At 44.3% G+C, this 27,916-nt stretch overlaps 1 protein-coding gene across 2 annotated transcripts in view; it reads right to left on the reverse strand.

Annotated features, from left to right (window-relative positions):
- Positions 1–16,471: 16,471 nt before the first annotated feature.
- Positions 16,472–27,916, reverse strand: part of cog6 (component of oligomeric golgi complex 6) — a 167,104-nt gene continuing 155,659 nt past the window's right edge. For both annotated transcript variants that reach the window (XM_038817929.1, XM_038817930.1), the window contains exons 16-19: positions 24,572–24,679; positions 24,419–24,472; positions 19,662–19,741; positions 16,472–17,478 (exon numbers count right to left, since the gene is read on the reverse strand). In XM_038817929.1, the coding sequence (XP_038673857.1) occupies positions 17,331–17,478; positions 19,662–19,741; positions 24,419–24,472; positions 24,572–24,679 (390 nt within the window). In that variant the 3' untranslated portion in view covers positions 16,472–17,330. The remainder of the gene's footprint in view (positions 17,479–19,661; positions 19,742–24,418; positions 24,473–24,571; positions 24,680–27,916) is intronic.

Below are 27,916 nucleotides of genomic sequence, written 5' to 3' on the forward strand. Positions count from 1 at the left end.
TGGAACAGTGGTTAACACTGCTGCCTCACAGCAGTGAGGAACCTTGGGGGACTGTCTGTGTGGAGTTTGCACTTTCTCCCTGTGTCTCTGTGTGGGTTTCCTCTGGGTAGTCCGGTTTTCTCCCACAGTCCAGAGATGTGAAGATGGTTGTGTGGATTGGCCATGCTAAACTGCCCATTAGTTGCTAATGCGCAAAGGAAGGTGGTTGTGGTGGTTGGAGGTCGATCATCTCGGCTCCAGGACATCACTGCAGGAGTTCCTCAGGCTAGTGTCCTAGGCCCAACCTTTTGCAGCTGCTTCATCAATGACCTCCTTGCCATCATAAGGTCAGAAGTGGGGATGTTTGTGGATGACTGCACAATATTCAGCATCATTCACGACTGCTCAGTCCATGTCCAAATGCAGCAAAACCTGGCCAAATCCAGGCTTGGGCTGACAAGTAGCAAGTTACATTCGCCACACAAGTGCCAGGCAATAACCATCTCCTACAAAAGAGGATTTAATCACCGCCCCCACACATTCAATGGCATTGCCATCGCTGAATCCCCACAATGAACATCCTGAGGGTTACTATTGATCTGAAACTGAACTGGACTAGCCACATTAATACTGTGGCTACCTGGGCATGTCAAAGACTAGAAATCCGACAGCGAGTAACTCACCTCCTGACCCCCCAAAGCCTGTCCGCCATCTAGAAGGCAAAAGTCAGGAGTGTAATGGAATACTCTCCACTTGCCTGGATGAGTGCAGCTCTAACACTCAAGGAGCTCAACATCATCCAGGAAAAAGCAGCCCGCCTGATTGCTTCCCCTTCCACAAACATTCAAACCCTCCACCACCAACGAACAGTGGAAACCATGCTTACCATCCACAAGATCCACTGCAGTAACTCACCAAAGTTCTATTAGACAACACCTTCCAGACCCACAATCACTATCATCTAGAAGGACAAGAGCAGCAGATATCTGGAAACCCCACCACCTGGAGATACCCGTCCAAGTCACGTACCACACTGACTTGGAAATATATCACCGCTCCTTCACTGTCGCTGGGGCAACACCCTGGAACTTCCTTCCTAACAGCACAGTGGATGTACCTACACCTCAAGGATTGCAGCGGTTCAAGAAGGCAACTCACCACCACCTTCTGAAGGGCAAGCAGGGATGGGCAATAAATTCTCATCAAACCAACGATACCCACATCCTGTAAATTAATTTTTAAAAACTTTAAAATAGAGCCTGGTGTGAAATCAGGAAGCATCTTTTCATATCAAAGGATACTGGAGATCTGGAACTCTTTTCCCCAAAATGCCACAAAAGCTGAATCATGAGTAAGTTTCAACACTGAGATCAACAGCTCGGGTCCGAGCTCCCGCCGGGTGGTGCCATATGTGAACCACGCCGACAGAACTCGGCTGGTAGACCGCAGAGAATCGCCGCGGGGGCCGCTTTCAACAGCCCCCGACCGACGCCGCGGCGACTGACGCCGATTCTCCGGTCGCCGGAGTCGGAACGGTGGGGCGGGAATTTTCAGCATCAATGCCGATTCTCCGACCTGGCACGGGCTCGGAAAATCCCGGCCCATGGCTGCCACCGGAAATCCGATTCCATGGAGGTCTATGGCGTTTTATGTGGTTCATTGCCTCACTGCCAGGAAACCGGCCGCAGATTCTGCCAGCAGGAAGGGCTGGAAAATCCTGTCTAACATCTTGATCAATGTGATGGGTGACATCAAATGCGCTGACAACTCTTGTCTATCCTAAAATGTTGCAGCACTCCTTTTAACAGATAGAACATAGAACATTACAGCGCAGTACGGGCCCTTCGGCCCTCGATGTTGCGCCGACCCGTGAAACCATCTGAAGCCTATCTGGCCTACACTATTCCATTTTCATCCATATGTCTATCCAGTGACCACTTAAATGCCCTTAAAGTTGGCGAGTCTACTACTGTTGCAGGCAGGGCATTCTACACCCCTACTACTCTCTGAGTAAAGAAACTGCCTCTGACGTCTGTCCTATATCTACCACCCCTCAATTTAAAGCTATGTCCCCTCGTGTTGGTCATCACCATCCGAGGAAAAAGACTCTCACTGTCCACCCTATCTAACCCTCTGACTATCTTATATGTCTCTATTAAGTCACCTCTCAGCCTTCTCCTCTCTAACGAAAACAATCTCAAGTCCCTGAGCCTTTCCTTGTAAGACCTTCCCTCCATACCAGGCAACATCCTAGTAAATCTCCTCTGAACCCTTTCCAACGCTTCCACATCCTTCCTATAGTGTGGTGACCAGAACTGCACGCAGTACTCCAGGAGCGGCCGCACCAGAGTTATGATGTTTTGTTGCTGGTAGCATTAGCCAGGAGGCCCAAGTGATTTTTTCCGCACTGGCTCTGCTGTTTCGAGGCCTACCTCGCCGCCTCCTCCTCGCCTTCCGTCTCCGATGATCAGAAGCTGAGCCTCCTCCGCGCCTGGTTGAGCCATCGAAACTCTGCACAACTCGAGGAAGCCTCCACTTACGCAGACGCCCTCGCGATACTGAAGCGCCTATAAGTAAGGCCAGTGAACGAGGTGTACGCGTGGCATCTCCTCACTACTCACCGCCAACACCCCAGGGAATCGCTGGAGGAGTACCTACGCATCCTCAAAGTCCTTGCGCGAAGTTGCAACTACCAGGCCATTACGGCCACTCAACATATGGACCTCACCGTCCAGGACACCTACGTGGCTGGAATCAGGTCCAACTACGTGAGACGGCGCCTACTCAAGAAGGGTGGGCCCTAGATCTGGAAGAGACGGTAAAGCTAGCCTCCTCCCTAGAAGTAGCGTTCCAAAGCCCCAACGCGTTCCCATCTGATCACGTGACCCCCTCATGGACCCCCGACCAATGAGTCACCACAGGCCTGGGCCGCGCAACTGCCCACCCAGCACGGGGGGCTACCCTGGTATTTCTGTGGCCAGCATCAGCACCCCAGGCAGTGCTGCCCGGCCCGGATCGCGAACTGCAGCAACTGTGGAAAAAAAGGACATTTTGCTAAGGTTTACCTGGCCAGGTCCAAATCCTCAAAATCGCAGGCCCGACCCTCAGACTCACAGGCCCGCAGATCTCGCAGTGTAGTAGCTGGTCTGCCAGCTCCGCACCACCCCCCGAAGCATCATCGGCCTCGTGTTGTCTGTGGGGGCAGCCACCTGGAAGCCATCCTCAGCCACGCGGCCCACCACGTGCGATTCATAGGGGCCGCCATCTTGGATGCCATCTTCCTCACCGCCAGACACGTGCGACTGACGGGGGCCGCCATCTGCAACGCTGCCTGACACATGTGACCGACGGGGGCAGCCATCTTGGGATCACCCCAACACCGCCATGTTCTCCACGGTGGATCTGAAGTCTGCATACCACCAGCTCCCAATCCGCCCGGATGGCCCACACTGCACTGCCTTTGAGGCAGACGGCTGCCTCTTCCATTTCCTCCGGGTGCCCTTCGGCGTCACAAACGGGGTCTCGGTCTTCCAAAGAACCATGGGCTGAATGGTGGACCAGTACTGACTGTGTGCCACATTTCTGTACTTGGACAACGTCACCATCTGCAGCCACGACCAGCAGGACCACAATGCCAACCTCCAGATATTTCTCCAAACCGCCCAAACCCTTAACCTCACTTAAAACAAGGAGAAATGCGTTCTCCGCACAACCAGACTAGCCATCCTCGGCTACGTCGTGGAAAACAGGGTTCTAGGACCCGACCCCGACCGTATGCGCCCCTCCTGCAACTCGCCCTTCCCCACTGCCCCAAGGCCCTGAAAAGGTGCCTCGGGTTCTTTTCCTATTACACCCAGTGGGTCGCCAACTATGCGGACAAAGCCCGCCCACTAATCAAGGCCACCACCTTCCAACTGGCGGCCGAGGCCCGCCAGGCCTTCAGCTGCATCAAGGTGGACATTGCCAAAGCCGCGATGCGCACGGTGGACGTGTCCGTCCCCTTCCACATGGAGAGCGACGCGTCAGAGGTCTCCCTCGCTGCTACCCTCAATCAGGCAGGCAGGCCAGTGGCATTTTTTTCACGTACCCTCACCGCCTCCGAAATTCGACACTCATCGGTCGAAAAAGAAGCCCAAGCCATCGTGGAAGCTGTGCGGCACTGGAGACACTACCTCGCTGGTAGGAGGTTTACCCTCGTCACCGACCAACGATCAGTAGCCTTCATGTTTGATAATACGCAGCGGGGCAAGATGAGGAATGATAAGATCTTGAGGTGGAGGATCGAACTCTCCACCTAGAATTACGATATAGTATATCATCCTGGGAAGCTCAACGAGCCCCCAGATGCCCTGTCCCGCGGCACATGCGCCAACGCGCAAGATGACCGACTCCAGGCTATCCACGATGACCTCTGCCACCCGGCTTCTCCACTACATCAAGGCCCGCAACCTGCCCTACTCCACTGAGGAGGTCAGAGCCATAACCAGGGACTGCCCAATCTGCGCGGAGTGTAAGCCGCACTTCTATCGACTGGATAAGGCCCACCTGGTAAAGGCATCCCAGTCCTTTGAGCGCCTCAGTATCGATTTCAAAGGGCCCCTCCCCTCCACCAACCGCAACACATATTTCCTCAACATCACTGACGAGTTCTCCCGCTTCCCCTTCACAATCCCATGACCCGACATGACCGCCGCCGCCACCGTCATTAAAGCCCTACATAGTGTCTTCACCCTGTTTGGTTTCCCCACATATTTCACAGCGACCGGGGCTCGTCGTTCATGAGCGACGAACTGTGTCAGTACCTGCTCAGTAAGGGCATCGCCTCGAGCAGGACTACCAGTTATAACCCCCGGGGAAATGGGCAGATGGAGAGGTAGAACGCGAGGGTCTGGAAGACCGTCCTCCTGGCACTACGGTCTAGGAATCTCCCAGTTTCCCTGGCAGGAGGTCCTCACTGACGCACTCCACTCTATTATTTCCCACCTTTGCACGGCCACAAACGAGCCCCCTCATGACCGCCTGTTCGTTTCCCACAGGAAATCCACCTCCGGGGCCTTGCTTCCATCCTGGCTGAAGACACCGGGGCCCATCCTACTCCGCAAACACGTCAGGAGCCGTAAGTCCGACCCCCTGGTCAAGAGGGTCCAGCTCCTACACACCAACCCAGTACGCATACCGTGACGGCCGACAGGATACGGTTTCCCTCCGGGACCTGGCACCCGCAGGTTCCACTACCACCACCGCCCCAATTAACCCGCCCAACCTATGCTGACCAGCACCCCCACCCCTACATGACACCCGCACCTCCTCCCGCCCTCCATTCCCCCTTCACCAACCCACAGGAACAAAGCTCCAGAAGACACGCTCCTGGAATCCACGTCTGTGCCGCACCGGCAACTTCATCACCCAGAACCACACGGATGAGTTTGACACCCGGGCCAGCTGCGATACCAGAGCTTCGGCGATCACAGCGCACGATACGGGCACCGGGCAGACTGAACCTGTGAACTCTTCACCTCCGCCAGACTTCAATTTTCAACAGGGGGTGAATGTGGTGAATGTAGTGTATTAACCATTCACCATGTATTAATCTGTATCACGCTGTTACCATGTGGGCTCCACCTATGGACCACTGTACGATATTGCATAGGATGTATCATGTTGGTGCCCTTGTGGGCTCCACCCCTTGAGGGGAGGTATAAAGAGCAGCAGCTTTGTAGGCGGCTCTCACTAGCAGATCAGTCGCAGGCAGGCTCTGTCCTAGTCAATTAAAGCCACAGTTTACATCTACTCTCTGCTTCGCGTGAATTGATGGTCACATCAGGTAGTTTGAGGTTAAATCGGCAAAATCTGCACAATTGGTCAGTACAGATCACTGGTAAGCCTACTGTTATAGGTCCGGCAAGGACTACCTCATCCATAGGGCCACTGGGTTGGAGTCAGATGGCAAAAATCCGAGTCCCAAGTGCCAGCCATGACTTAATTGGTAGGATTCCGTTGGTGAAGGATCGAGAACCGGAGGACACCAATTTAAGCTGAATGGCAAAAGAACCCAAAAGGCAGCATGAACAAAACCCCTTGTATGCAGAGTGCTTAGGATCTCTAAGCATTTCCCGGGAGTGAGAGTGTGGGGAAAGCAAATTCAATCAAGGCTTTCAAAACATAACGGGAATACTTTCTGTCCAGAAAAAATGCAGGGCAATGCGGAAAGGGAGAGTGGACCTAGCTGAGATCATAGAAATGAAAAATGAAAATCGCTTATTGTCACGAGTAGGCTTCAATGAAGTTACTGTGAAAAGCCCCTAGTCGCCACATTCCGGCGCCTGTTCGGGAAGGTTGTTACGGGAATCGAACCGTGCTGCTACAGTGCAGAAGGAGGCCATTCGGCCCATTGGGTTTGTAACATCCCTTGGAAACAGCACCCGACCTAAGACCACACCTCCACCCTATCCCTGTAATCCCACCCAACCTTTTTTGGTCACTTAGGGCAATTTAGCTACGTCGATCTACCTAACCTCTTTGGACTGTGGGAGGAAACTAGAGGACCCAGAGGAAACCCACGCACACACGAGCAGAAGGTGCAGAGTCCGCACAGACAGTGACCCAAATGGGTATCGAACCTGGCACCGTGAAGCGACAGTGCTAACCACTGTGCTACTGTGCTCTTGCAGACATAAGAACTAGGAGCAGGTGTAGGCCATCTGGCCCCTCGAGCCTGCTCCGCCATTCAATGAGATCATGGCTGATCTTTTGTGGACTCAGCTCCAATTTCCGGCCCGAACACCATAACCCTTAATCCCGTTATTCTTCAAAACTATCGTCATCTTAAAAACATTTAATGAATTGAGGGCAGAACGGTAGCATTGTGGATAGCAAGGAAAAAGCACACAAAGTGGCAAAGATTAGTGGGAGACTAGAGGACTGGGAAATCTTTTAAGGGACAACAGAAAGCTACTTTAAAAAAGTTGTAAAGAAGAGTAAGATAGATTATGAGAGTAAACGTGCTCAGAATATAAAAACAGATAGTAAAAGTTTCTACAAATACATAAAGCAAAAAAGAGTGGCGAAGGTAAATATTGGTCCTTAGAGGATGAGAAGGGAGATTTAATAGGGCAGCACGGTAGCATTGTGGATAGCACAATCGCTTCACAGCTCCAGGGTCCCAGGTTCGATTCCCAGCTTGGGTCACTGTCTGTGCGGAGTCTGCACATCCTCCCCGTGTGTGCGTGGGTTTCCTCCGGGTGCCCCGGTTTCCTCCCACAGTCCAAAGATGTGCAGGTTAGGTGGATTGGCCATGATAAATTGCCCTTAGTGTCCAAAATTGCCCTTAATGTTGGGTGGGGTTACTGGGTTATGGGGATAGGGTGGAGGTGTTGACCTCGGGTAGGGTGCTCTTTCCAAGAGCCGGTGCAGATTCGACGGGCCGAGTGGCCTCCTTCTCCACTGTAAATTCTATGATAATCTATGAAGGAGCCTCAACTGCTTCACTGGGCAAGGAATTCCATAGATTCACAACCCTTTGGGTGAAGAAGTTCCTCCTAAACTCAGTCCTAAATCTACTTCCCCTTATTTTGAGGCTATGCCCCCTAGTTCTGCTTTCACCCGCCAGTGGAAACAACCTGCCCGCATCTATCCTATCTAGTCCCTTCATAATTTTATATGTTTCTATAAGATCCCCCCTCATCCTTCTAAATTCCAACGAGTACAGTCCCAGTCTACTCAACCTCTCCTCGTAATCCAACCCCTTCAGCTCTGGGATTAACCTAGTGAATCTCCTCTGCACACCCTCCAGCGCCAGTACGTCTTTTCTCAGGTAAGGAGACCAAAACTGAATACAATACTCCAGGTGTGGCCTCACTAACACGTTATACAATTGCAGCATAACCTCCCTAGTCTTAAACTCCATCCCTCTAGCAATGAAGGACAAAATTCCATCCGCCTTCTTAATTACCTGTTGCACCTGTAAACCAACTTTTTGCAACTCATATATTAGCACACCCAGGTCTCTCTGCACAGCAGCATGCTTTACTATTTTATCATTTAAATAATAATCCCTTTTGCTGTTATTCCTACCAAAATGGATAACCTCACATTTGTCAACATTGTACTCCATCTGCCAGACCCTAGCCCATTCACTTAACCCAGTGTTCTTCAAACTCAGGGGTGCAACCCGCGGGTGGGTCGCAGGCGGGTGTCGGGAGGGTCACAGAGCCATTGTCCGCGGCGCTCCCGATCGTGCAAATTCCCACGCAGCAGTCGGCTTTAAATAACGCCGGCTGCAAGCGGCCTTTAAAATGGCCACGAACATGTAAATAAAATTTGGCCGCATTGCGCATGCACGCACGATCATCAGCGCGCCTGCGCAAAACTATGCGCATGCGCGCCGATGATCAGGCACGCATGCGCAGTGCGGCCCGCTTTTTTTTTTTTAACGGTCTCAGCTTAATCGCTTACTTGTGCATGCACAATTTATCATTTCACTTCATTGTTCCTTGATTACCTGGAGTAATTTTAAAAGGTGCAATGAAGTAAACAGTTTATGTGTGTAATGTTCCTGACTCCATCTATATGAGAATAAAAGGAATGCAAATCATTAGTCATACTCATTCTTGCATTACCTTTTTCACAATGGTATTTCCATGCTCATCTGTGTACTGTTCCTCTGTAACCATTTTTTATTCATTTATTTTATTTAATTTTTATTTTTCTCATTTTATATTTTTTTACAAGTTCGGGGAGGGGGGGTGGGGTTATTCATTTCTTTTATTCATTTATTTTTTACTTTTTTCATTTATTTTATTCATTTTTTTTTTACAAGTTCGCGAGGGTTTTATTTAATAAAGTTTTACGGAAGAAATGCAGAACTTTGGATAGATGGAGACTCCATACTTTCCGACACCAGAAGGCTTCACCTTCATCCAACAGGTTCCATTGGAGAAGTGTGTACGAGGGCCAAAGGGACCCAAAACCATTGCCTCCATTTTTATCAGCAGCAAACAAGAGAAAACGGTGGGTCGCTCAAGTCGGCCGGCGTGGGTCACGAAGGTTGGCCGGTTGGTAAAAATGGGTCCCCGGAAAAAAAGTTTGAAGAACACTGACTTAACCTATCCAGATCCTTCTGTAGACTTCCGGTATCCTCTGCAGTTTTTGCTTTACCACTCATCTCAGTGTCGTCTGCAAACTTGGACACATTGCCCTTGGTCCCCAACTCTAAGTCATCCATGTAAATTGTGAACAATTGTGGGCCCAACACTGATCCCGGAGGAACACAAGCTACTGATTGCCAACCAGAGAAACACCCATTAAACTCCCCTCTTTGCTTTCTATTCACTAACCAATCCTCTATCCATGCTACTACTTTACCCTTGATGCCATGCATCTTTATCTTATGCAGCAACCTTTTGTGTGGCACCTTGTCAAAGGCTTTGTGGAAATCCAGATACACCACATCCATTGGCTCCCCGTTATCGCACTGGTAATGTCCTCAAAAAATTCCACTAAATTAGTTATGCACAACCTGCACTTTATGAACCCATGCTGCTTCTGCCCAATGGGGCAATTTCCATCCAGATGCCTCACTATTTCTTCCTTGATGATAATTTCCAGCATCTTCCCTACTACCGAAGTTAAGCTAACTGGCCCATAATTACCCGCTTTCTGCCCACCTCCTTTTTTAAACAGTGGTGTCACGTTTGCTCATTTCCAATCTGCTGGGACCACCCCAGAGTCATAGCCCCCCCAACCCCGGACAGCCTGCTTTTACCTATTTCCCAAAATCCACAAAAAGGACTGTCCCGGCAGGCCCATTGTGCCAGCATGCTCCTGCCCCACCCAACTTATTTCCTCTTATCTTGACTCCATCCATCGTTCTATCTCTCAACAACTTCTCCTTTAACTCATCTCACTTTCTCCAAATCAAAGGTGTAGCAATGGGTACCCGCATGGGTCCTAGCTACGCTTGCCTTTTTATGGGGTATGTGGAACATTCCTTGTTCCATAAGACCATAAGACATAGGAGCGGAAGTAAGGCCATTCGGCCCATCGAGTCCACTCCACCATTCAATCATGGTTGATTTCAACTCCATTTACCCGCTCTCTCCCCATAGCCCTTAATTCCTCGAGAAATCAAGAATTTATCAATTTCTGTCTTAAAGACACTCAATGTCCCGGCCTCCACCGCCCTCTGTGGCAATGAATTCCACAGACCTACCACTCTCTGGCTGAAGAAATTTCTCCTCATCTGTTCTAAAGTGACTCCCTTTTATTCTAAGGCTGTGCCCCCGCGTCCTAGTCTCCCCTGCTAATGGAAACAACTTCCCTACGTCCATCCTATCCAAGCCATTCATTATCTTGTAAGTTTCTATTAGATCTCCCCTCAATCTCCTAAACTCCAATGAATATAATCCCACGATCCTCAGACGTTCATCGTATGTTAAGCCTACCATTCCTGGGATCATCCGTGTGAATCTCCGCTGGACCCGCTCCAGTGCCAGTATGTCCTTCCTGAGGTGTGGGGCTCAAAATTGCTCACAGTATTCTAAATGGGGCCTAACTAGTGCTTTATAAAGCCTCAGAAGTACATCCCTGCTTTTATATTCCAAGCCTCTTGAGATAAATGACAACATTACATTTGCTTTCTTAATTACGGACTCAACCTGCAAGTTTACCTTTAGAGAATCCTGGACTAGGACTCCCAAGTCCCTTTGCACTTTAGCATTATGAATTTTGTCACCGTTTAGAAAATAGTCCATGCCTCTATTCTTTTTTCCAAAGTGCAAGACCTCGCACTTGCCCACGTTGAATTTCATCAGCCACTTCTTGGACCATTCTCCTAAACTGTCTAAATCTTTCTGCAGCCTCCCCACCTCCTCAATACTACCTGCCCCTCCACCTATCTTTGTATCATCGGCAAACTTGGCCAGAATGCCCCCAGTCCCGTCATCTAGATCGTTAATATATAAAGAGAACAGCTGTGGCCCCAACACTGAACCCTGCGGGACACCACTTGTCACCGGTTGCCATTCCGAAAAAGAACCTTTTATCCCAACTCTCTGCCTTCTGTCTGACAGCCAATCGTCAATCCATGTTAGTACCTTGCCTCAAATACCATGGGCCCTTATTTTACTCAGCAGTCTCCTGTGAGGCACCTTGTCAAAGGCCTTTTGGAAGTCAAGATAGATAACATCCATTGGCTCTCCTTGGTCTAACCTATTTGTTATCTCTTCAAAGAACTCTAACAGGTTTGTCAGGCACGACCTCCCCTTACTAAATCCATGCTGACTTGTCCTAATCCGACCCTGCACTTCCAAGAATTTAGAAATCTCATCCTTAACGATGGATTCTAGAATTTTGCCAACAACCGAGGTTAGGCTAATTGGCCTATAATTTTCCATCTTTTTTCTTGTTCCCTTCTTGAACAGGGGGGTTACAACAGCGACTTTCCAATCCTCTGGGACTTTCCCTGATTCCAGTGACTTTTGAAAGATCATAACTAACGCCTCCACTATTTCTTCAGCTATCTCCTTTAGAACTCTAGGATGTAGCCCATCTGGGCCCGGAGATTTATCAATTTTCAGACCGTTTAGTTTCTCTAGCACCTTCTCCTTTGTGATGGCAACCATATTCAACTCTGCCCCCTGACTTTCCTGAATTGTTGGGATATTACTCATGTCTTCTACTGTGAACACTGACGCAAAGTACTTATTAAGTTCCTCAGCTATTTCCTTGTCTCCCATCACTAGATTACCAGCGTCATTTTGGAGAGGCCCAATGTCTACTTTTGCCTCCCGTTTGTTTTTAATGTATTTAAAGAAACTTTTACTATCATTCCTAATGTTACTGGCTAGCCTACCTTCATATTTGATCCTCTCCTTCCTTATTTCTCTCTTTGTTAGCCTCTGTTTGTTTTTGTAGCCTTCCCAATCTTCTGACTTCCCACTACTCTTTGCCACATTATAGGCTCTCTCTTTTGCCTTGATGCATTCCCTGACTTCCTTTGTCAGCCATGGCTGCCTAATCCTCCCTCTGATAACCTTTCTTTTCTTTGGGATGAACCTCTGCACTGTGTCCTCAATTACTCCCAGAAACTCCTGCCATTGCTGTTCTACTGTCTTTCCCACTAGGCTCTGCTTCCAGTCGATTTTCGTCAGTTCCTCCCTCATGCGCCTGTAATTACCTTTATTTAACTGTAAAATCTTTACATCTGATTCTACCTTCCTTCTTTCAAATTGCAGACTGAATTCTACCATATTATGAACACTGCTTCCTAAGTGTTCCCTTACTTTAAGATCTTTTATCAATTCTGGCTCATTACATAACACTAAGTCCAGAATAGCATGTTCCCTCGTGGGCTCCATCACAAGCTGTTCCAAAAAGCCATCCTGTAAACATTCAATGAATTCCCTTTCTTTTCTTAACCAGGTTTTCCAGGTCTATCCGGGCCCCCTGCCACAACTCCTTTACCAATACATTGATGACTATTTTGGTGCCGCGTCATGCTCTCGCCCGGACCTGGAAAAATTCATCACTTCCAGTTTCCACCATCACTTTCACCTGGTCCATCTCAGACACTTCCCTTCCTTGATCTTCCTGTCTCCATTTCCGGCAATAGACTATCCACTAATATCCACTACAAGCCCACTGACTCCCATAACTATCTGGACTACAGTTCTTCGCACCCTACACCCTGTAAGGACTCCATCCCTTTCTCTCAATTCCTTCGCCTCCGTCGTATTTGTTCCGATGATGCCACTTTCCAAAATGGTGCTTCGAAAATGTGTTCCTTCTTCCTTCCTTTACCGTGATTTCCCACCCAGAGTTGTGGACAGGGCCCTCAACAATGTGCGGTCCATCTCCCGCGCCACTACCCTCACCCCCTCCATTCCCCCCCAGAACAAGGTTAGAGTCCCCGTCGTTCTCACATTTCATCCCACCAGCCTCGGATGCAAAGCATAATCCTCCGACATTTTCGCCAACTCCAGCGTGATGCCACCACCAAACACATCTTCTCTTCACTCCCTCTGTCAGCATTCTGCAGAGACCGTTCCCTACAAGACAATCTAGTCCACTCTTCCACCATACCCAGTACCTCTCCCATCACCCATGGCACTTTCCCATGCAATCGCAGAAGGTGTAACACCTGCCCCTTTACCTCTTCCATGCTTAACATTCCAGGCCCAAAACACTCATTCCAGGTTAAGCAGTGTTTCACTTGCATCTCTTCCAATTTGATCTATTGCATTCGATGCTCCCAATGTGGTCTCCTCTATATTGGAGATCCCAAATGCAGACTGGGTGATCGCTTTGCTGAGCACCTTTGGCCTGTGTGCATTCAGGATCCTGACCTTCCTGTTGCTTGCCATTTCAACAAAAGACCCTGCTCCCATGCCCACATGTCTGTTCTTGGCCTTCTGCAATGTTCCAGTGAAGCGCAACGCAAACTGGAGGAACGACATCTCATCTTTCGGTGAGGCACGCTATCGCCTTCCGGCCTGAACATCGAATTCAACAACTTCAGATGATCAGCCCCACCTCGACCCATTTGTTTTCATTTCATTTTAACTGTCTTTTACCATTTCTTTCTTTCTTAATATACATTTAATTTTTCCCCCAATCTTATCCACCTTTCCTGCACCTTTCTCCTCTTTGCTTCCCCCTTCCCCTCCCCCACATCTACAGTTCATCCTCTGATGTTAGCTTTCCTGCTGTTTGACCCTTCACATCTTTTGTCCTCTCTGGGGACTGCCATTAACACTCTTTCCCCTTGGTATCTGTGGCCATTAGCACCCGGTTTCCCTGGGTATCTGTGGCTGTGACTCATCTTTCATTCTCACTCCACAGTATAAATATTCCCCATTTTCTCTGTCTATTAGCTTTGACAAAGAGTCATCGGACTCGAAACGTTAGCTCTTTTCTCTCCCTACAGATGCTGCCAGACTGGCTGAGATTTTCCAGCATTTTCCCTTTCGTCTAGTGAATTTTGGTAAATTTTCACTAGTGCATTTGCAATTTCCCTAGCCATCTCTTTTAGCACTTTGGGATGCATTCCATCAGGGCCAGGAGACTTGTCTACCTTTAGCCCCATTAGCTTGCCCATCACTATCACCTCAGTGATAACAATCATCTCAAGGTCCTCACCTGTCATTGCCTCATTTCTATCAGTCACTGGCATGTTATTTGTGTCTTCCACTGTGAAGACTGGCCCAAAAAACCTGTTCAGTTCCTCAGCCATTTCCTCATCTCCCATTATTTTCATAGAAGTTACAGTGCAGAAGGAGGCCATTCGGCCCATCGAGTCTGCACCAGCTCCTGGAAAGAGCACCCTACCCAAGGTTAACACCTCCACCCTATCCCCATAACCCAGTAACTCCACCCAACACTAAGGGCAATTTTGGACACTAAGGGCAATTTATCATGGCCAATCCACCTAACCTGCACATCTTTGGACTGTGGGAGGAAAGCGGAGCACCCGGAGGAAACCCACGCACACACGGGGAGGATGTGCAGACTCCGCACAGACAGTGACCCAAGCTGGGAATCGAACCTGGGACCCTGGAGCTGTGAAGCGATTGTGCTATCCACAATGCTACCGTGCTGCCCTATTAAATCTCCCTTCTCATCCTCTAAGGACCAATATTTACCTTCGCCACTCTTTTTTGCTTTATGTATTTGTAGAAACTTTTACTATCTGTTTTTATATTCTGAGCACGTTTACTCTCATAATCTATCTTACTCTTCTTTACAGCTTTTTTAAAGTAGCTTTCTGTTGTCCCTTAAAAGATTTCCCAGTCCTCTAGTCTCCCACTAATCTTTGCCACTTTGTATGCTTTTTCCTTCAATTTGATACTCTCCCTTATTTCCTTAGATATCCACGGTTGATTTTCCCTTTTTCTACCGTCCTTCCTTTTTTTTTAGAATTAGAACAGTACAGCACAGAACAGGCCCTTCGGCCCTTGATGTTGTGCCGAGCAATGATCACCCTACTCAAGCCCACGTATCCACCCTATACCAGTAACCCGACAACCCCCATTAACCTTATTTTTTAGGACACTAAGGGCAATTTAGCATGGCCAATCCACCTAACCCGCACATCTTTGGACTGTGGGAGGAAACCGGAGCACCCGGAGAAAACCCACGCACACACGGGGAGGACGTGCAGACTCCGCACAGACAGTGACCCAGCCGGGAATCGAACCTGGGACCCTGGAGCTGTGAAGCATTGATGCTAACCACCATGCTACCGTGCTGCTCCTTTCTGTTGGTACAAACCTTTGCTGTGCACTGTGAAAAATCGCTTGGAAGGTTCTCCACTGTTCCACCATAAAGTCTTTGCTCCCAGTCTACCTTAGCTAGCTCTTCTCTCATCCCATTCTAATCTCTTTTGTTTAAGCACAAAACACTAGTGTTTGATTTTACCTTCTCACCCTCCATCTGTATTTTAAATTCACCCATATTGTGATCGCTCCTTCCGAGAGGATCCCTGACTATGAGATCATTAATCAATCCTGTCTCATTACACAGGACCAGATCTAGGACCACTTGTTCTCTCGTAGGTTCCATTACATGCTGTTCTATGAAACTATCGCGGATACATTCTATAAACTCCTCCTCAAGGCTGCCTTGACAACCTGGTTAAACCAATTGACCAACAGCCTTGAGGAGGAGATGCAAGTTAAAATCCCCCATGATAACTGCTGTAACATTTCTACATGCATCGTTATTTCTTTGACAGCCAGCATGGAAAAGACAGGCAGAATGGCTGCCTTCGGTCCTGTAAGAATTCTATGATTCTAAATGTACCCTCCATGAGCTAGTCATTGGCCTACACTGATGCAGCGGCAAAAAGGTTTGCTGCTTAGAGTTCCCCATCCTTCAAGGTGATAGTGATGAAAAGGCAGAAAATTAAATAAAAGTAAATAAAAATGACAATTTAAAAATTCCAAGTTACCTGTGGGAGAAAAATCTCAGGCAATAAAGACATTAACATATTCTTACACTTATTTTTTTACAAAAATGTTCCTATTATGAAACTTTTCACACCAGTATTACCTGTGAGGATGAGAAAATAAAATAGACATTTATACTTCAACAGTGCTAACTAGCAGCTGCTTTTGGAAAGGATAAAAACCTATTTGAAGAATTGGTTTTGATTGCTACCTCTAATCAAGCAAAGTTTCAGCAAGACAATTAATTGCCATTTAGAAATAACAGGCATTTTATCTGGACAAATCAGCTTGATTAAATGGTTTTTCCATTTGTTGTCTTTGCAAACCCAATCCCACCCGCCTCCTACGCCACCACAACTCCCCCGCAGTCCTTCCCAACTAAGATCCCAACACCCTCCACCAACTGCATGACCCTCCCTCTCCCCCTGTAGAAGGCCCCTTCAACTCTGTTTTCTCTTTCTTCGGAAAACATCGGAATTAAGTCACAAATTCTGACATTCAAATTGCTGTTTAACGTTGTGGACAAACTCAACAGGGTAAATACCAAATGTATTTGCTTAACCAAAATTTTAATTTAAGATTTAAGGCAGATTTTTTACCAGATACTATATCATCACCTAATGCAATATACAAAATACTTCTGTAATTACAAATCCTGAAGATAACCATTTTAGACAAGAACATTGAACCCCTTTTACTCACGATATATTTTCTGTCTTTCTTTTTGCACTACTTTTAAACAGGAGATTTGAGAGATGCATATCATCTACAAATTGGCCAAATCATTTGCATGTAAAGGATTACTTTTTTTCTTCTGGTGGAATACATTACCGTTTCTTTTGATTTCCTTTGTTTTATCACATGCATTATATATTCCAATGAATTTGCAAACGGTTCCCCCTCCCTTTTTAGCCAATGAGTCTTTTGCATTCTGTTGAAGTTTGTAGCTCTACAGTTTAACACCTTCCCTCACTTAAAACCCAATAAAATAGCAAGCGTAGACTATACGTTCGCTAGTTTAGTACTGAAGCAAAGTTACAGAATGACAATTAAATGCCAACTACACAAAAAACTGTGTAGTTTTGAGGGCATAAATGTTTCCAGTCACAGTCACCTGCATGGAGGCAGGAAAATGGTGCAAAGCACTTTTTAGTATAAATTGGACCAGAAGCACAGTAATCTGAAAACTCTTCCCCTCCAAATACATATCGTTTTGAAAATCAGATCATCATTAAATCCATTCTCTCTCCTCCTGTGATATGAAGATATTGATGTTAGCTGGATATCGATCGCAAGTACATAAAGGAAACATGTTAACAAAATCCAAAGCAAATTTTGATAGATTATAGAGGGAAAACAAAACACATGATGTACAGTGATTGGGTGAACTAGTCCTGTTGGAATTGTTCAGGACAGCAACGTCTGCACTTGTTGTGGAGATCTTTGCAGGATTGTTACTGGTTCCTTGTACTCATTGGTTGGGTTCATAACCGCTGTGTAGATGTTGCTGTAGGCTCCACACACCAGCTCTGTGGATCGCTTGAAAATTTTCTCCCTGAATGTTAGAGCAAAAATGGTCAAAAATGGAAATCTCATATCAAAGTATGATCAGACTATATGACTTCAGTCATACCGAGAGGAAAAAAGGCTACACAGATGGAAACCAGAAGAATATGGCAAATCTGAGCTTAGGTGACGATCGGCAAATGTCTTGTGGGCCGCACTCAGAACCCTGGTAAATACAGGTATAATTGTGCCAGCAGCTGTACAATGTTGTAATACCTTTGGTTTTGGAACATTAGTTTTACTAAATGAGCCAAGCTATTGATCACGGGCAGCAGCCGAATATTCTAAGCTCCATAAGAATATAAGTAGGAATAAGCAACGTGGCCCACTGAGCCTGCTATGCAATGCAATTCAATGCGATCATGGTGAACTTGGGCTTCAACTCCATTTTCCTGCCCGCTTTCCATATCCCTTAATTCTCTGACAGATGAGAAATCTGTCTTCCCAGCCTTAAACATATTCAACAATGGAGCATCTGGGTGGAGAATTCCAAAGATTCACAACTCTTTGAGTGAAGTAATTTCTCTGCATCTCAGTGCTAAATGATCAGCCCCTCATCCTGACACTGTGCCCCCACGTTTTAGATACTCCAACCAATGGAAACAATTTCTCAATCCCTATCAAGCCCTTCAGAATTCTGTAGGTAAGAATGAGATCTCTTTTTATTCTTCTAAATTCCAGGAGAATATAAACCCAATTTACTCAGCCTCTCATTATAGGACAATCCCCTCATCCCTGGGGCCAATTTAGTGAACCTTCACTGTACTGCCTCCAATTCAAGCATATCCTTTCTTAAATGTGGAGATCAGAACTGCACACAGTATTCTAAATCCGGTCTTTAGCTACTCACTTCCTTTTTAGAAACTTAGAAAAGCTCTTACAATCTGTCTTTTCTATTCCTGGTTAGTTTACTCTTAATTTCTATTTCTCCCCCTTTTTATCAACTTTTTGGTGTCCCTTTGCTGGATTGTAAAAGACTCCAAGTCCTCAGATTTGTTACTGTTTTTTTAGCAACATTGTAAGTTTCATCTTTTAATCCAATACAGAGATGGGCAACCTATGCTAGTGAGTGGGCCACATGAGTGGCCCTCCTTCAACTCAAGTGATCCGTAAGATTGAAATCGGGCTTGTTCACTAACCGTGGCCTTGAACCGTAATCCTTGAACAGGATTAAATACAATTAATACACGTTGAATATTTCATAACAAGCTATAAAAAAATGCTTAATCATTCAGAAATTAATAGAACTGTCATCAATTTCAGGTGGTAAAAACAGAAGAAATATTTATGCTCGATTGGATGCTGATGGAGCGCATGGCTCTCGCAGTCAATTTTGTGTGCAATAAGCACGCACCTCACTTCACAAGCCCTGCTATATGTGCGTATCACTTCGTAAGGTTAAGGGGGGGGGGGTTGTTGGGTTACGGGTATAGGGTGGATACGTGGGTTTGAGTAGGGTGATCATTGCTCGGCACAACATCGAGGGCCGAAGGGCCTGTTCTGTGCTGTACTGTTCTATGTTCTATACCGAGCGGAAAAAAGGCTACACGGATGGAAGCCAGAAGAATATGCCAAATCTGAGCTTAGGCGACGATCAACAAATGTCTTGTGGGCCGCACTCAGAACCCTGATAGGCCGCATGTGGCCCCTGGGCCACAGGTTGTCCGCCACTGACCTAATGCTATCATCAACTCCCTAAGTGAGCCATGGATGAGTCCACCTTGCACAGCTTTTGTTCTTCAGAGCAATGCATTTTTGTTTAAACATTTTGAATTATTTCTTTAAATGTTTCCACTGTTCATTCACCTCCATTCCTTTCAGTCTACTTGCCCAATTAACCGTAGCCTGTTCTCCCCTCATACCTATGTATTTGGCTTTGTTTTAGATTTTTGTTTGTGATATGGAATATGCCTGTTCAAAACACTTGTCTATTTTTCACCTTCAGATTTTGGCTGACCTGCTGTGCATTTCCAGCATGTTCTGTTTTTATTTCTGATTTGCAGTACTGGTTCTTTTATGTAGTTGTAGCCTTATCTATATTATAACAGTGTACGTGAACTGTTTTCCACTTGGGTCATAAATTTCCATTCCCCCACAAAAAGGCTTAAAATCATTAGCATGAGTACTAATACACTATCAAAACATTGCTGTGAATCTTTCATATATACTCACTTTAGTGTTCCACTCAAAATGAAATTCAGCTGTGGCATTAATAGGCTATCTGGAGAGGACAGATAGCGATCAAACTGGACCTACAAAACACATTCAACCAATTCAATTAGTCACAGATATTCCGAAGTTTGCACTAATGATTCACAATAACTGAAGTAAAGGATTAAATTTTCTGAATTTAGCTAGATTGGTGGAAAATAACTTATTCACATCAATACTGATTTCATGACATTAGAAGTAATATGTCAAAAAAAAAAATCTATATAAGGAGAATGTTGTGCTATCATAAGCAGTATATAGTCTCCTACTGGGCATTGTCATTCTATGAACCAGGGAGTGAGGGATGTCAATAATAGGAAATTAACATTCTCTCAGTTTCAATGTCAATATCAGGGAGATCCAGCTCAACTACAGCTCATATCCCGGATGTAGTGCCAAGCTCCTCTATTTTGCCATTACTGTACCATAATCACAAACTCATAAGAGTGATTTTTATTCCACTAATGTTAATACTGTAAATTCCTAGAGTTGCTACTGTGATGGCCTCGGATTGTAATTAGTTGTATTTTGTTGCGGGAGTGAGAAATTATTTCACTTGGGACCCTTAAGCCAGCAGAGAAAGAGAGAGGTGATTAATTCAACAGTCTCTTCCTGAAAATATATCCCAACAATTGGTGTCTTCCAAATCTCTGGAAGACTCAAATATTCTCCCAGCCTTTTGGTCACTGCAATCAGACAGTCATTGTTAGCTCTTCAAATCAATGATGAAGAACTCACTACTCACTAAGGTTCACTCTTATCTTGACTTTTTTCAATTTTATTAGCTCTATGGAGAAAATAAATATCTTTTTAAAAATAGGACCCCTTGTTTGTCGTCTTTTCCTATGGCAAATTACACAACTTGTTGCTGCGTAATCTATTTTCTCTTGTGCAATCTTGCTCTAGAGTCATGCAGCAGATTCTATAATGTTAACAGAATTCAAACCTTTTTATGGGATTACCTTACTGCTGTTTGCTTCACAGCACATTCTGGAGGTAAGGTGCAACTTGTGTAATGAGCACATACTTTCAAAATTAGAGTCAGAGTTTGCATAGGTACATGTCCTTTTCATAAACACAACCATGCCCAGCCTTGAGCTGGGCTTCTGCTATTTGTAAATTTATAGCACATACCTTGTTGAATTTTAAACTCCTCATTTACATTAAGTGCTTAAGCGGAAGTATTCGTTGATGAAAGATTGAGCAATTTTTCAACTTAAATTGTGACAAATACAATTTAAAGGAAAATCAGCAAGGTGATTTCAATGCTGAAAAGGGCTCCAACTCTGACCTTCATGGCTCTTCAATAGTGGAAGGACAAGTAAATAGAAACATGCCAGAGTTGAGTTGGGAACCGAAGTTGGTATAGCACGTGAAGGGACTTGTGTTGTCCTTGGCATCGTTTTTCAGCAGCTCTGCAAAGCACCAGCTCATTGTGGTTTCAAACAAAGATCCCAAAAATGTAATGAGAGTGTCTGATTCCTCAGTCCTCAAATGAAAGGAGCCCACTTTGAATAGAGTTAATATGTCAAATCCTCATGAAAAAATGCCCGTCTTCCCAAACTTGGTAACCAATTAACGAGGCAACATAACCCATTGAATGTCTGCACATGTAAAAAGGTAACCCCATTAAGTAAACACATTAAAAGAATGAGTGACCTTATTTAACTCAGATTTCCCTTCAGTGCTTTTGTGTTGACATGCTGGAATTCCAGCAGAGACGTCAGGAAGGAAATGGCCTCATATGGCACAACACAGTTGCTGAAGCCATTTCCTCTTCACAATGACTAGACAAGTGCTTTGTATATTTGGTGAGATCAGGTTAGATTTTTGATAGCTGAGAGAATAAAAACATACTTTACTCATCTTAAGTGGCAATATTTGACGTTAGAATTATTAAAACTGTGTTCTACACAGAAAGTGATTCATTAACAAAACTTGCTGTACAGTAAATAGAGTGCGGTAGGTGGGTAATGATCTGTGTCACAACAAAATTTGTTGCCATCATAAAGCACAAAGGAAACACATTTTAATCATGACACAGATATAGTGACCTGGCTCACAGGAGCATTGCCTTTTCATTTTTTTTGCTCAGCTTTCCTGTAATTTATTTTTGGGCGGGGAATGCTTTGTAGCTGAACCATTTTCAGCAAATTACAAAAAAAACTTAATTTTGGGATAGAAAAGAACTATTTAATGGAAGTCAAAGAGGTATCTGCTTTAGTTGCCACATCACAAAGCGACTTATCAAGTGAAAAGGAAGCTGGCCAATTCTGAATAGATTTGGAGACATGTTTCCATACAGTTATCACACAATGAGATTCACAAGTACCTCTCAGTGCCAACTGGCAAGGCAAATGACTGTACCTTTACCACTGCTTCTGAACACATTCCTGCATGATACTGTAAGACAGGAGATGTGCCAAAGTCCCAATTCTATCCCTGTAACCATATCTGTCTGAAACGATTCAAAACTGAGCTAGCACACACAGTTAATACAACTGCTGATCAAAAATATGTGTGGTGTGGTCTTTATTCAATATGTGTCATACTGTAAAGAGCTTGTCGTATGAGGAACGGTTGAGGACTATGGGTTTGTACTCGTTGGAGTTTAGAAGGATGAGAGGGATCTTATTGAAACTTACCAGGATACAGCAAGGCCCGGATAGAGTGGACATGGAGAGGATGTTTCCACTAGTAGGAAAATCTGGAACCAGAGGACACAATCTCAGACTAAAGGGACAATCCTTAAAAACAGAGGTGAGGAGGAATTTCTTCAGCCAGAGGGTGGTTGAATCTGTGGAACTTTGCTGCAGAAGGCTGTGGAGGGCAAACCACTGAGTGTCTTTAAGACAGAGATAGATAGGTTCTTGAATAATAAATGGATCAGGGATTATGGGGAGAAGGCAGGAGAATGGGGATGAGAAAAATATCACCATGATTGAATGGCGGAGCAGACTCGATGAGCCGAGTGGCCCAATCATGTTCCTATGTCTTATGGTCTTATGATCCTACACCAAATCTTTGGACCCACTAGAACCTCGGACTTGGCTCAGTGGTGGAAATCTTGCCTCTCAGTCAGAAGATTGGAGTTCGAAAATCCACACCAAATACATTTTTCAGTGCAAGTTTGAGAGTGCACTGCACTGTCGTAGGTGCCTTTTTTTCAGATGAGACATTAAACTCTGGCCCCATCTGCCCTCCAGGTAAATATAAAAGGTTCCATGGCATTATCCACTGAACAGCAGGGGAGTTGGACCAATACTTATCTCTCAACACCATTCCTAAGGCAGGTTATCTGACAATTAACCCCCTAGTGTTCGTCAGACCTTGCTGTATATTGGCTTCCATATCTCTTTACATTGGAATACTGGTTACACTGCATGATAGCTAATTGGCTGTATAGCATTTTGGGATGTCCTGAGGTGTGAAAGATGTAAATATAAATTCTTTATTTATTACCTGTAGCAATCTATTGTGAAAATTCCACTAAAATGTTCATTAATTAAAAATGTAGGGCTTACATTAATACTTCAAAATTGATTTCAATAAACTTGTACCTATGTATTCAAACTATTAAACTTCAAAACTGGCAAGACAATGATTAATAATATTTACTTCCTTGAGATGTTATTTTGCTTGTTTTACTAAGTGATATGAAACATAACCCAAATTAAATGTACTTTTGCTATGTTCTGAAACATTGAAAACAGAGTAGTATTCTGCACATTGGTTTAAAAAAATATGGTTATATCTTCCCATTAGGGTTAACTGAATTTAGTTTCAATCGTCCTTTTATTCCAAAAGTTATTTTTTAAAATCTTTTCACAAAAATAATGTTGCAGTCCTGTATGGCTGGAGAAAAGATGGAGGAGGAGCGCAGTTGTGAAAAGATTGAATTGTGGTTGAATATTCTGGAGCTTCACTCATTTACCTTCGGAACCCGATAGGAATTCTGCAAAACTACTGCATCGAAAATTTAACAGGGAAGAACGAAGAAAAGAGTCATGAAGCTGTAGCTTGTACATTGTTTGTCGAAGGAACGGGCTCGATGAGCTGAACAATCTTTTCTCACTCCATTCATTCTAAAGTCAAATCCTTTTAACAAGTATAATCCATACTTTAGCAAAGCATGGAATATTATATAGCGCATCAATCTTTAGTTAGCAATCTTCAACAAAATAATATCGCTAACCTGCACAAAAAAAAATGAATTCCAGGGTGAGAATGGATAGAGGTTCGAGTTGAGACAGATTATATTTGCCTTGCAAAATATGATGCAAATACATCTCTGCGATGAACATGTGCTGCAGAACGTTGATTTTGATTTATTTACTGTCACATGTACCGAAGTACATGAAAAGTATTTTTTTGCAGGCAAAGAAACGTACACAGTAGAGAGTAAGAAATAGTAGATAGTTACAGTGAATGCAAAAAAGTACACAGTACATCGACAAATAAATAATTAGTTACAGGATGGAACAAGGGCAAAATAACAAAGCAAATACGACATAAGCAAGAGTAGCATAGAGCGTCGTGAATAGTGTCTCATAGGGAACAGATCAGTCCGAAGGAGAGTCGTTGATGAGTCTGGTAACTGTGGGGAAGAAGCTGTTTATAAGTCAAGATGTACAGGTCTGCTGTAACTTCTGCCTGATGGATTGCACTATTCTATTGCTCATCAACAATTACAATTTTGTTTTGAACTTCACACTTACCATGGCAGCTTTCAGTGACCCTCCATCCATGTTAGGAAGATTGGATAAAGGACCCTAGCACATAGAACAAAATGAAAGTTTTGAAATGTGACATGTACAGATGTCCTGGTCTGGCATGAATTGGAGTAGTTAACTGCATACACAGGTATTTACCTGCTCTGGTTTGTGTTGTTGTACACTATTGTAAATGTAACTCAATCCTGCCCTGGTTAATACAAACGAAGCCTGTTCATTTATTAAAGTATCTAAGTGAGCTTCAATCTGCAGAAAGAAATGAAAAACATGTAAACACATTTTTAACAGGAGCCTGAATCACCTCTACAGAGTATTAAGAATAAAGCATATGGATTGCCAAGATGTGATCAAACTTGCATTCTATGATCATATCAGTTAAATACTTTTCAGATCATGTTATGGGAGCCGTCCATGCATGCCCTCCAAACAGCTCCATTCAATAGCAGAGAATGTCCTGAGCTGAACTATGAAGTGTGAGCAACACTCGAGTTCACAGCAGATTTTTGGAGCCTCCTCAGCTAACCCAGCACTTTAAGGCACACTCTGATTGTATTTGTGACGTAAATTAATCAGATGATTCAGATGAGAAAACAGATTTAACATATTTATTTCTTCTGAAACGGACACTCAATTAAAATAAGTACAGTTTCTACCAATTAGAAGTTATCCTAATTAAAGTAAATAAAGTTGCCATAGTCCCAGATGATCATAAGCTGCTTTCCCCTTTGAAGGAGAGAACTGGCTGGTGGTGATTTAATCTGAGGATCACCACACCTCAGGCGATGGGCAAAGTTGAGAAGGCGGGGCCTTCATGAGCAACCTCAGCTGGTACGGGATTTGAACCCATGCTGTTGGCCTTGCTCTACATCACAAACCAGCTGTCCAGCCAACTGGCTGCCATTTCCTACATTACAAGAACGACTACACTTCAAATGAACTTAAATACTTGTAGCGCATTTTGGGATCCTCTGGGATTGTGAAAAGTGCAATAGAAATTAAAGCCTTGAACCGACAAGGGAACAGGCTTATTCAGGCCTGGTAATGTGTAATGAGACATGATTAATGACCTCATAGTAAAGGATCCTGTAGGTAGGAGTGATCACAGCATGGCAGAACAATATCATATTCAGTTTGGGGGTGAGAAATCTGGATCTGAAACTAGTGACTTAAACTTAATTAAAGGCAATTACAGAGTTGGCTGTTGTGGACCGGGAAAATAAGTTAAAAGGTAAGCTGATAGATAAGATTTGGCAGATATTTAAAAAGATGTTTCATATTACTCAACAAAGATATGTTCCATTAATAAAGAAAGACCCTGTAAGAAGTATGTACCATCCATGGCTAACTAAGGAAGTTGAGTCAAATTGAAATAAAGGACGTGTGATGTTGCAAAGATTAATGGTAGTCCAGAAGACTGAGAAAGGTTTAGAAACCAGCAAAGGATGATAATAAATAATGAAGAGTAAGAAATTGGAGTGTCAGAGAAAACTAGCAGAGACATTTGAAACTGATGGTAAAAGCTTCTACAAGTATATAAAAAGAAAAGAGCAATGGATGTGGGAATTGGTTTCTTATTCAGATGAGACTGAGGAATTAATAATGGGAAACAAGGCAAGGGGCAGAGATTTTGAACAAGCAGTTTGTATCAATCTTCACAATAGAGGACATAAAAAGCATCCCAAGAATAATTGAAAAGCAAAAGTAAGAAAGAAATAATCATGATCACAAGAGAAAAAGTGCTAGGAAAACCTAGGCTGACAAGTCCCCTGGATGTGATGGCCTGCATCGTAAGGTATTAAAAGAAGTGGCTGCAGAGATAATGGCTGCATTGGTTTTAATTTCCAAACTTCCTTAGATTCAGGATGGGTCCCAGCGGATTGGAAAGTCACAAATGTAACACCACTAATCAAGAAAGGAGAGAGACCGAAAGCAGAAAACTATTTGTCTCGTAAGTCTAACATCTGCCATTGAGAACATGCCAGAATACAGTATTATGGAGGTAATTGCAGGACATTTAAAAAATCATTATACAATCAGAGTCAACATAGTTTTGTGGAAGTGAAGTCATGTGTGACAAATAGATTATTAGAGTTCTTCGAGAATGTAACATGCATGATGGATAAAGAGGAACCAATAGATGTACTTTATTTGGATTACCAAAAGACATTTGATAAGGTGTCACATAAAACACTACTGAAGAAGATACGGCTAATTATGATATATTTGCATGGATAGAAGATTGGTTGCCTAACAGGAAATAAGAGTCAGCATAAATGAGTAATTTTCAGGTTGGCAAGCTATAACTAGTGGAGCCCCACATAGATTAGTGCTGGGGGCTCAATTATTAATGATCTATATTAATGACTTGGATGAAGGAATAGGATGTATTATAGCCAAATTTGCCGAGGGTACAAAGATAGGCAGTAAACCAAGTTGTGAATAGATACAAGTTGTGAAAAGGATCGGTAAAGGAATATAGGTAGGTTAAGTGGGTGGGCAAAAGAATGGTAGATGGTGTACCATGTGGGAAATTTGAGGATGTCCACTTTGGCAGGAAGAATAGAAAAGCAAAATGTCATTTAAATGTAGAGAAACTACAGAATGCTGCGGTACAGAGAGTGTCCTTGTATATAAATTACAAAATGTTAGCATGGAGGTACTACAAGTAATTAGGAAAAGTAGGGATTAGGTAATTAGGAAAAGTAGTGCAGTCCTACAACTGTACGGGGCATTGGTGAGACTGCATCTGGTATACTGTGCAAAGTTTTGGTCTCCTTACTTAAGGAAAGATACACTTATGTTGGAAACAGTTCAGAGAAGGTACACTAGGCTGATTCTTGGCACGATTGTCTTACGAGAAGGTTGAGCAGGTTGGGCCTATGATCAGTGGCGTTTAGAAGAATGAGAGGTTACCTTATTAAAACAGATAGGATTTTGAGGGAACGTGACAGGGTCGATGCTGAGAGGTCGTTTCCTCTAGTGGAGGAAGCTAGAGTTGGGACTACAGTTTCAGAATAAGAGGTCTCCCACTTAGGATGGAGATGAAGGGAATTTCTTCTCTCAGAATGTCATCCCTCTTTGAAATTCTCTTCCACAGGGAGCAGTGGAGGCTGGGTCATTTGAATATATTCAGGGTTGAGTTAGACAGATTTTTAATTTACAAAATAGTCAAGAGTCATGGAGTAGAAGCAGAAAAGTGGAGTTAAAGCCACAATTAGTTCAGCCCTGATCTTATTGAATGGTGGAGCAGACTCGATGGGCCGTCTCCGGTTCCTATTTCTTATTATCTTAAGTCTCCCTTTCTATCAGAATACCTTTGAGCTCAGTACAATTACAAAGTGCAAAAAGAGGAAATGTGTGGATGCTATTTCTGGGTGTCTACCAAAGCCAAACATTTCGATTCAATTATGGCAAGGCAAAAATAATTGATACGTGTAATGCTTTGGAAGAACAAACAGTCAGATTATGAGGATAGTGTTGAAG

Source organism: Scyliorhinus canicula, chromosome 14, assembly GCF_902713615.1.
Source record: "Scyliorhinus canicula chromosome 14, sScyCan1.1, whole genome shotgun sequence".
Taxonomy (NCBI): Eukaryota; Metazoa; Chordata; class Chondrichthyes; order Carcharhiniformes; family Scyliorhinidae; genus Scyliorhinus; species Scyliorhinus canicula.